The sequence below is a fragment of the Frieseomelitta varia genome, unplaced genomic scaffold (genome assembly GCF_011392965.1).
Source record: "Frieseomelitta varia isolate USP_RPSP 00005682 unplaced genomic scaffold, Fvar_1.2 scaffold_251, whole genome shotgun sequence".
NCBI classification, from domain to species: domain Eukaryota; kingdom Metazoa; phylum Arthropoda; class Insecta; order Hymenoptera; family Apidae; genus Frieseomelitta; species Frieseomelitta varia.
Genome location: NW_025109981.1, coordinates 400,537 through 410,069, shown reverse-complemented (window position 1 = coordinate 410,069; position 9,533 = coordinate 400,537). Strand labels below are relative to the sequence as shown.

The following is a 9,533-nucleotide window of genomic DNA, read 5'->3' as shown; positions in this document are numbered from 1 at the left end:
AATGTAACTACGAATTAAAAGAAGAAAACACAATTTTTAAAATGTGTTTTGTGTAATGTCTCTCTCTATAATATGTTCAATTTTAAAAGAAAAAAACAGTAAATTTAATCCTGTTTATTTAAGGCGATATTTAATGTTTATATTTGCCATATCATTTATACTTTTAAGTTGGTTGTCATCTAATAATAAAATAATAATAGGAAAAATGTATGATTTATTTCAACATATTGTCAATAACAAGTATTATAGTAAGTGTTATAAAAAGCATTCGATGTCAATTTCTAATACGGAACAAGGAGTATTTAGTTCAAATCTTGAAACTACATCTGGATGTAAAACTCCCATCTTTCCAATCACTTTGCCATAACATAATATTTCCGCACAACGATGAGGAAAGAAAGTAGGATCTGAAAAAGATTATATAAGCATACAATAATAAATAATGCAACTTATTAAAAAAAAATTACAAATAAATTACATTCTTTTATATGTATAATCTTATATAATTTTTCACACAATAGACATTACCGTCTACAGCACGAAGATAATATCCATTTTTATTTTTATTGCTACTCCAAGGTATTTCTAATATTTGTAACATTCTATCCAATAAGCCATGGATTATTTCGAAACCATCAAATGTATTACAATATACCGCACATAAATGTCGATTATTACGCGCACCAACTTCTACGTTGTCATCTTTTAATATAATATCAGAAACTTCGAATAATTTATGGGGAAGTGGCATCTTTTTATTTGCAGCTAAGGTTTTCAATAATCCTGGTATTAAAGTAGTACGTGCAATCTATAACATTGTCATATCGTTAATTTGTCTTTTGAATGAATTTGAATTTAAAATCTTGATAAAATCTTTGATTTAGAATCTTGATAAAATCATCTACATGCCTGAAACTCCAATGTTTTTGGATTTGATATATGAACAGCTGGTATGTTCAACAATTCCTGACCTAATTTATCCGCTACATCTTCGCGAGAGCACTGTAAAAAAGAAGTAATGACTTCAGTATAATTAATTCATTAATTAATTTGTATTACTGTGTTGTTAAAAATTTCGCATACCAATGAAAAAGTTAATGCTTCTGTAAATCCAGCACAAGCCAACTCTATCCGTAATTGATCAGATAATTTATTCAACGGAAACTAAATTTTAAAATAAATAAATAGATAATGTTTTGTTAAAACTTTATAAGCTTAGAAACCAACCATAACATTCACTATTACCTCTTCTGCAATAGTCGATAAATATGGTATAGTTTTCTGAATTTTATTATATCCATATGCTATAGCAATATCTTCATAAATATCACACGTATGTATTACATCGTGTCTTGTGGGAGGCACCTTGATGTTCAATTTGTTATTGTCTTTAACAGATGTTTTCAAAGACATTCTAGAAAGTAAATTAGCTACCTCTTCTGCAGTTTGTTTTATACCAATATATTTTGTTGCTTTCTCATAATCAATTTCCTCAATTCGATAGTTCAAATCTGGATAATGAAATACTTGTTTATCAGGATACACGATCTCCACCATTTCTATTGTATATTTTATTTTACAGTATTGACTAAAAGTACAAACTATAGTATCCAATGCGATTTTTGCCTACAGATTTCCAAAATTCTCCAATTAATTCATTTATTCCTTATACATATAAAAGAAAAATTAGTTTCATGTACCTTTGTTAAATCTGTTGCAGTACATTCGATTAATATATTTTTAGTACTGAGTGTAATTTTTGAATGATCTCCATTAATAATAGGTGGTAGAGATAAAACAACTCCATTACTGTCTTCTACTACAGGATAAACTGGACTATCCTTTATAATATGCAAGTATTGTTTTAATTGTGCGTGGTTCTAAAAAAAAATTTAACATAAAACTTTCTTTAAAATAAAATCCATTTTAAAATTAAAAATACCTACAATTTAAAATCCATTTTAAAAGTAAAAATACCCACACTATATAAATTCATAATTTCTTCCGCTGTATATTCTTTATCTTGATTAAGTGGCTTAAAATAAATATTAGTTGGTGGTCTTGCATCATATAAAAATGGACCTTTAACAGTATCTAAATCATGAGTTCCAATTGATATTAAATTTCTTTTTCTGCCTATATTTTGATGCAATTTTTCTTGAAGATCGATGAAGCTATTATAGGAATCCATTGTAAATGTAATATCACGTAAAACAGCCGCAACAATATGCCCTCTGACTTTCACACACTAAAATGTGATATAATTGCTTTATTAAAAAACTGCTTTATTGAACTGAGAAATTTATTTTTTAATTTTGTTTATTAATCTTCAATTAAAACAACATCAATAATAATAAAGATCATACATACTTGTTCTGTCATTATAATCTTCTGTCTGTTTACACTTGGAAATATTGTTGTATATCGAGGTATATCTATTCTACATTAAAAAAATTTCTTAATTTCAATAGATCTAAGTCATGTATTTAATTTATTATCAACAATATATTCTGCCACTGTATGGCAACAATTAATGGAATTATTAAAATAATAGCATGATTTCAATATAACTTGTAAAACATGAAAAAAAGAAAACGTAAATCATACATACTGATTTAAAAATACAAGAAGTGCTGGAGCTAAACCTTCCAAACATAGTAAATCATATCTATTTGCAGGTATATCAATTTTATATATAACTTCTTCTGATATTTCTGTGCTATAATTTAAATTTTGCTCATTCATTACCATTTGCTTCTCTGTTGTCTAAAAATCAAATTCTAAAATTATTTTTAACATTGTAGTGTTGTGACTAAAACATACGATGATTTTTGTACATATTAATACACTCAATATTATTTAGTAATATATGACTTTCATACCACTTCGTCCAATTCTAAGCCAAAATCAAAACATAAATTTTGAAATTCGGTATCCGCTAAAATCATATAAATTAATTTACTTAAAAATATTATGTTAGTAAATATTTATTTAAGATAATTATAAATGAGAAACGAGTCATTGCAATTTGAAATTTGTCACGAATTTATCATTTAAATATTTGGAACTTACAATATGTTTTACCAAGAGTTTTGAACAATAAGTCACGCTTGACATTAATAGTCGGCATTTTTATACAAACTACACACACTCTTGATGTTAATCAATGAAATAGATTAATGGAAATTATTTTATTTTTTTTTATTAATAAACCTTTTGTGAACTCTAAGTGTTTAAAATAAAAAATGTTACTCTAACCGATTATTAGTCATTTTTGATGTTTCATGCAAGAATTTAAGGTTAGAATCAACTTATTATCTAAATAGGGAGTAGCATTGTAGGTATTATAAAATAAGGTTAAGCATTCCTGCTTTATTTAGTACATATATTTTCTTTACAAATCTGTAGATGTAAATTGAACAAATTAATATTCATTTATAAATTTTCAAAATGAAACAAATAATAATAACAGAAATAAAAAAAGTTCAGATTTTTGTTGTATATTCACGCGAACATCATTGTGCACGTGCCGTGCAATGACAAAGTAAGTTTATAAATTGTATGATTAGCAAAACTAATAGAAAAAAGAATATCATTTTTCGAGTAGAAATTTTATTTTTACAAAAATTATAACATGTTTTAACAAGTTTGACATTTTATCCAACAAAACAATAACCCTGATGGAGCATTAAAGACAAAAGATATATTATAAATGTACTTTAATGACAAATAGTAAAAAATGTTTCCCATCCCTCAGTGAATCAATGAACTAATCATACTGAAACAAAATAAAACATATTACATTTTTTTATAATGAAAATTGTATGATTTATTAAATTATTAATTCCTATTTTATAAAACTTACCCATATAAGTAATAGAAAAATGATAAAAGGTAAAATGTAAGTTTACTCCATCCTTCTCTTTGATGAATTTTAAGAGCTTGAGCACTCATTATACTAGTGGGATCATAAAGACCTGGCTTAGACATGATAGGTCTATGATAATATTGCCATAAATGATACATTATCAATGGAATATTTAGAAGCAATGAAAACCATTGACTACTAATTAAAAATAAAATATTGATTAAAATATGTAGTCCATATTCTGGAATAACTAGCTGAAATATACAGGTATGTGCATATAAGTTAAATCTTAGTTACACTTACAATTATTGATTTTGTAGAAATATTACAAAAAATTAACTTCAAAGTCTTACCGAATTTAAGCTATTGCATTGTTCTATCGGATTTTTATAGCCAGTTTTTAATTCATCAAATGCAATTACCTGAAAAATATAGTGTCATTAGAATCATTGAACTTTAAACCTAGATCGCTGAGGTTAGAAATAATTCGCGTAAAACAAGTTGTGTATAAGTTTTTAATTGCTATTTCATTTAAAAAAAAAAAATAACCATTGTAGGTTTCAGGGCGTACGTACGTGAAATATTGCAAATATTATTAAAAAAGCATCTATAATTAAAGCCACAATATATGAAAAAGCGGCTAAACTGAACGCCATTGTAATAACTGTATGTGATGTTAGTATTAAGTTGGTTCAAGAGATATAAATTGACTTATAAATGAAAAATTGCATTTCGAATAAATATACATATAATATAACATATTTCTAATATTACTTGTTTTATTTTCACATTTCTTGATGTGATGCAGCCGGTATGTTGCCATTGTGGAATGTTTTCACTTCCGTTTATAAATTCTATAGGTGGAATGCAACTTGAAGATTAATGTCACGATCACAGTGCAGTTTTACGAACATAATTGAAATTAGAACTAATAGAGATTATTTAAAATTTTCTTTGTTACATAATATATTAACATGATATAATACATTAATTTTCTTTAGTAACTTCCAAGAAATTTTCCAATTATTTTTATGTAGTTTTAGCAACGTTTATGTCTTTTGTTTTAAATGTATGAAAATATTTAAAAAGTATTTAAACGTAAGATAAAGAAAAGCAAATTTAAATGCTTTTTCGGAACTTTATGGGAAATACGAATAAAAAAACTTTATTTAAATTTATTAAAAAATTTATTTCTATAAAATCTATACATGTAAAAGATACAAGTAATTTAAAGATTAAAGATTTAAATTTATAAGATTTATTTTATAAGTAACTCTTACATACATTATAATACATATATAATTATAGAATCAAATTTATATACTTCTTGTTAGAGTTTGTGCTCCATACGTATGATTTAATTTAGTTTCTAATCTTGTTATTAATCTCTCTTCATCTCTATCACTCCATTGATTGTTATTACTTATAAACAATTTTCTTTTAGGTTGCAACATATGTCTGATATTCTCATAAGATATATCCATTTCTTTGAATGCATTTAACAGAAATATTGCAATTATAATTGTTAAAAAACCACAAAATGAACCTAAGATATCATCAGTGCTTATATTTTCCCATTCTCTAAATAATATTGCAGATGCAATTATTACTAATGTTGTAAAAAATACGTAATAAATAGGTGTTACAATTGTGGTTTCAAATAAATCAAGTGATCTATTTAAATAATTCATTTGTATACTGATACAGATTATAGCACTAAATAGAAAGATCCACATTAACCAATTTGTAAATCCATTGTTAATTCCAAGAATGGTTTCTTTTAAAGCTAATCCTAGTCCTTTGCAACTTGTAACAGTCAACGAACCAATTAATGAACACAGACAAATATAAACCATGATATTTTGTTTCCCATAAGCAGGACCAAAGTAAAAAATGATCAAAATACTACATACTATCACAATTAACATATAAATAATGTATCCTGGATCTTTGACCTTTTCCAGAAGTTCATTTAATGTATTTATTTCTTCTTCTTTTGGAGCATGAATTACAAGAATTGTAGAACCTAAGATGCACAAAAGGCAACCAATCTAGAATAATAATAATAATTACACTCATCTTCATTCAATATATTCAACAAAGATTATGTTATTTTAGATTATTGTTACAAATATAATAATAACAACTTGTAATGTTTTATCATTACCTTTCCTAGCAAGTTAAGTTTTTCATTTAGATATTTTGATGCTAATATCGCAGATATTAAAACGCTAAGTGCTCCCAATGGTGTAACCAATGAAGCTGGTGCAAATGCATAAGCAGCAAAATTTGCAACTTCTCCTACTCCCACTTTAATGCAATTAATTTTTTTTTTTAGTGAAAATATTATATCTTGGACTCTATGTATGTATCTTTTGTTTTACATACTTGAAAGAAGACCAGTCCACCACATCCATTCTTTTAAATATCCAAATCCTCCAGATGAAGCTCGTAATGCACCACGTCTTTGTAATCGAATCAATGCCTTCTTTTTAATGATAAAGCTAGCACCTAAATGATTGTAACATCGCATAATAATCAATATTAAATCATTTTAAATAAATTTTTATTTAGAATTAGTATTAGTCAACTAACCTATAAAACCGCTGGAACTAATTGCCAAACCTAGACCTATGTAAAAATTTGTTACATTGTATAACTGTGCATCACCTGCAATTTTTGTTATTCTGCTCATATTTAAATTTTAATTTTGATGATACCATTTGTTAATAAAAGTCAATTCGCCAATTATGTACCAGTAATATACAAAAATGTTGTGCTTCATAACACTATTAAGTACGTTACGAAAAACAAAATGTTTATTCAATATTCTATCTCAACGTAGTTATATTTTCTATACTATATGTACATCATCTACAGTCATGTATTCTATGGATAAATCAATACGCGCGCGTGCGCGTGCAACATATTTCATGAATGCAAATGCAAAAATTTCAAATTACAAATAACAATATCAAAAAAGTTTATATTTAATATGTATCGTTATAGAATCTCTTACTTTTTTTTCTTAACTGTATCGTTATAGGATTATTTCTCATATATTTTTTTAATTTGTTAGTGAAATATATTGTATATTGTACATATATTATGAATTAAAGATACTAATAAATAATAACTTTATTTTTAAATTAAAATAATTAGTCATGATAAATAATTTTACACATAATGCAACATATTTAATTTTATTTAGATATTAGTTTATAGTTAATTAATTAATCTATTTTTCATTTTAAGTAAATATCTTCTTTAAATGTGATAAAAATAATATCAAAATATATATAAACTAGGCTGATACAAAGAAGCTAAAATAAAATATCACAAAGAGAAATTGATATGTTTTTATATTTGACAAATTTTTACCAACAGCCTTGTTTATCAATAAGCAATGTCTTCAATATTTTTTGACAAACTAATCTCACTGTATGAGTAGGGACTGTAGAGGCACATAAAATGCAAAGTATATGATCTCCATATTTAACTGCATAACATTTATGGTACTCTGAACATAGATAAGTTTCTTTTACACCAATAAATTTCCAATTATCATCTGTCATATCACATTCAGAGTCTGAAGATAAAATATATGTCTCTACAGCTTGATGATAGAAAGTTCTTAATATATCTAATCTATGTGAACCACTAACTCTGTTCTTTGCATACTGCATATTTTTTCCAAGTATAAATTTTTGTATCTTGTAATTTACTAAAAGAAACCTAAATTTACAAGAAGAAAAAAACATAATAATAAATATAATAATAAATTCTTCTAAATAAAGTTATTTATGTTAAATGTATTACCCAAGTGTTTCTGAATCTAAATTTATAGATGCAGGCAAATTTCGTGGGTAACATTGTTCTGCACTGTGTAAAGCATCAATGCTATTTTTCCAACATTGTACAGCAAATCTTTCAATTTCTGATAAATCTGGATTTGGTCCACATAAGGCTAACACTTCAACTTGATTGATCAATGTAATGGATACTAATCTAAAAGCTACCTATATGATCAATTGCACTTGTTTTTTTAAATAAATCTTAACTAAACCATATTAAAAAATAAAAGTTATGCTTCAAAAACTTCAAAATACTCACATTTGGACTTTTATAAGGTAAAAATACTGGAATGTCTCTTGTGCTATAGGTATCTTCTGTATTAACGGCAGTTATTAATAATTTTCTTTCAATAGGACTTAAATTCCACCATCCTTCTGTAGCTGCTGCTAAACATCCATGTACTAAGATGCATCCATACATAGAATCCAAACATTCCATATAACCCTCTAAGCATGTCTTGAATATTTTATTATTTAATATATAGAAGATTAACTAATTTAAAAAAAAAATCCAATTACCTGAAATAAACTATTTTCTTGACACATTATACATTCTGTCATATTGATAATATCAGTTTTTGAACAAATACCATCACCAACATCAAGACATTGCAATAAACTATCAACAATTGAACTACATAAGCGCATATCTTTCTTCAACTTCTCAATGTTTTTCGTGCTTTTTAATTCCTCCATACCAACAAACAGAATCATTGCGCCAAAGACTGCATTTAGAAATTTATCTAATACAGATTTGGTAGTCCCACTTGCAATAACTATTAACGTAATACTTTGTTCAAACTCTTTCCACATTATCGTGGTGTCGGGTAAATTTGTGTTTAAAAGTTTAATGTTTTGTGACTTGAGAAACATGTGTATCCCATATAGAGATGCTATTTTGGAAAATGTCATCTAAATATTGTGAAAAAGAAGTGAAAAATAAAAGAAAGATTAGAATTAGATACTGATGAAATACATTTCATTTTTGTTTATAATTATGTAAATTTTACCGTATCTCCCTCCCCTTTTTGGCGAGAAAACAAAGGAATTCCTCCGGTAGAGGTTAAACACATAACATGGGCTACCATAATATTTAATGTGATTTTATTCTCTTTTACACGTTAAATATTTAACAAACTTTTGTCTTTAACTTGCTGTACTATTTTTTTCTGCTATTCAAATTTAAATTCTGTCTATCTATTAATTCTATACCAACGCTGTACCATGAAATTTTATTCCTATCATCTCCTTGTATTATGATATTTTTATACTAATGTTCTCAATTTTCAATATAAATTTAGTGGCGCCTATTTAGAACTATAAAATATAAAATATTTTATGCGGTTTATTTATTATTTATGCATGCATAATAGTAATGAATATCGATTCCAATATATACATATGTATATATATGTAATTGCACGGGAGCAGCAACGAAAGAAAAACCATTAACTAACAAAGCCGATGTAATAATTTTTTACATTTATTTAGATACATATATATCTGATTAATATATATTATATGTATTGTATATAATATTATTCTACGTTATTATACTATGTACCGTATTATATATAATATGTGTTAGAGAAATGTCACTTTTGCAATAGAAAGTAACATTCCTAAAGTTGAGTCCAATGAATTTGTTTCATTTGTATGTTATGCTGAAATTATAAATATTTTATTATGTTATATACATAATTTATATATGTTATATACATAATTCGATTTAATTCAATAAAAAATTGCTAAAAAGGACGACCAATAATTAGATAAGGAAAAAGAATTAATAGAGTACACGCTATATGTAC

At 25.8% G+C, this 9,533-nt stretch overlaps 4 protein-coding genes across 6 annotated transcripts; all 4 read right to left on the bottom strand.

Moving 5' to 3' along the window:
* Nucleotides 1-197: 197 nt before the first annotated feature.
* LOC122528475 (phenylalanine--tRNA ligase beta subunit) lies at nt 198-3,386 on the bottom strand. Of its 3 annotated transcripts, none has more exons than XM_043653632.1 (11): nt 3,073-3,386; nt 2,883-2,938; nt 2,612-2,766; nt 2,371-2,440; nt 1,982-2,248; nt 1,701-1,880; nt 1,435-1,626; nt 1,084-1,164; nt 910-1,002; nt 529-808; nt 198-407 (listed from the first exon to the last, which is right to left on the bottom strand). In XM_043653632.1, the coding sequence occupies exons 1-11, from the start codon at nt 3,128-3,130 to the stop codon at nt 256-258; spliced, it is 1,584 nt and encodes a 527-aa protein (XP_043509567.1). In that variant the 5' UTR covers nt 3,131-3,386; the 3' UTR covers nt 198-255. The 3 variants fall into 3 exon arrangements, with proteins under 3 accessions (XP_043509567.1, XP_043509564.1, XP_043509565.1); XM_043653629.1 differs by having other exon boundaries at nt 1,246-1,626; nt 3,073-3,384; XM_043653630.1 differs by lacking the exon at nt 2,883-2,938 and having other exon boundaries at nt 1,246-1,626; nt 3,073-3,384.
* Nucleotides 3,387-3,592: 206 nt separating this feature from the next.
* On the bottom strand, nt 3,593-4,585 carry LOC122528476 (protein cornichon). Its single transcript, XM_043653633.1, has 4 exons — nt 4,444-4,585; nt 4,222-4,290; nt 3,866-4,122; nt 3,593-3,778 (listed from the first exon to the last, which is right to left on the bottom strand). Exons 1-4 carry the CDS (start codon nt 4,522-4,524, stop codon nt 3,754-3,756), a joined length of 432 nt encoding a protein of 143 aa, XP_043509568.1. The 5' UTR covers nt 4,525-4,585; the 3' UTR covers nt 3,593-3,753.
* Nucleotides 4,586-5,027: 442 nt separating this feature from the next.
* Nucleotides 5,028-6,850, bottom strand: LOC122528477 (magnesium transporter NIPA2). Its single transcript, XM_043653634.1, has 4 exons — nt 6,464-6,850; nt 6,257-6,379; nt 6,036-6,178; nt 5,028-5,919 (listed from the first exon to the last, which is right to left on the bottom strand). The coding sequence occupies exons 1-4, from the start codon at nt 6,561-6,563 to the stop codon at nt 5,185-5,187; spliced, it is 1,101 nt and encodes a 366-aa protein (XP_043509569.1). The 5' UTR covers nt 6,564-6,850; the 3' UTR covers nt 5,028-5,184.
* A 311-nt stretch (nt 6,851-7,161) lies between these two features.
* Nucleotides 7,162-9,153, bottom strand: LOC122528479 (protein fuzzy homolog). The gene is made up of 5 exons (XM_043653636.1): nt 8,733-9,153; nt 8,242-8,634; nt 7,982-8,179; nt 7,688-7,887; nt 7,162-7,603 (listed from the first exon to the last, which is right to left on the bottom strand). The coding sequence occupies exons 1-5, from the start codon at nt 8,808-8,810 to the stop codon at nt 7,246-7,248; spliced, it is 1,227 nt and encodes a 408-aa protein (XP_043509571.1). The 5' UTR covers nt 8,811-9,153; the 3' UTR covers nt 7,162-7,245.
* Between the last annotated feature and the right edge of the window lie 380 nt (nt 9,154-9,533).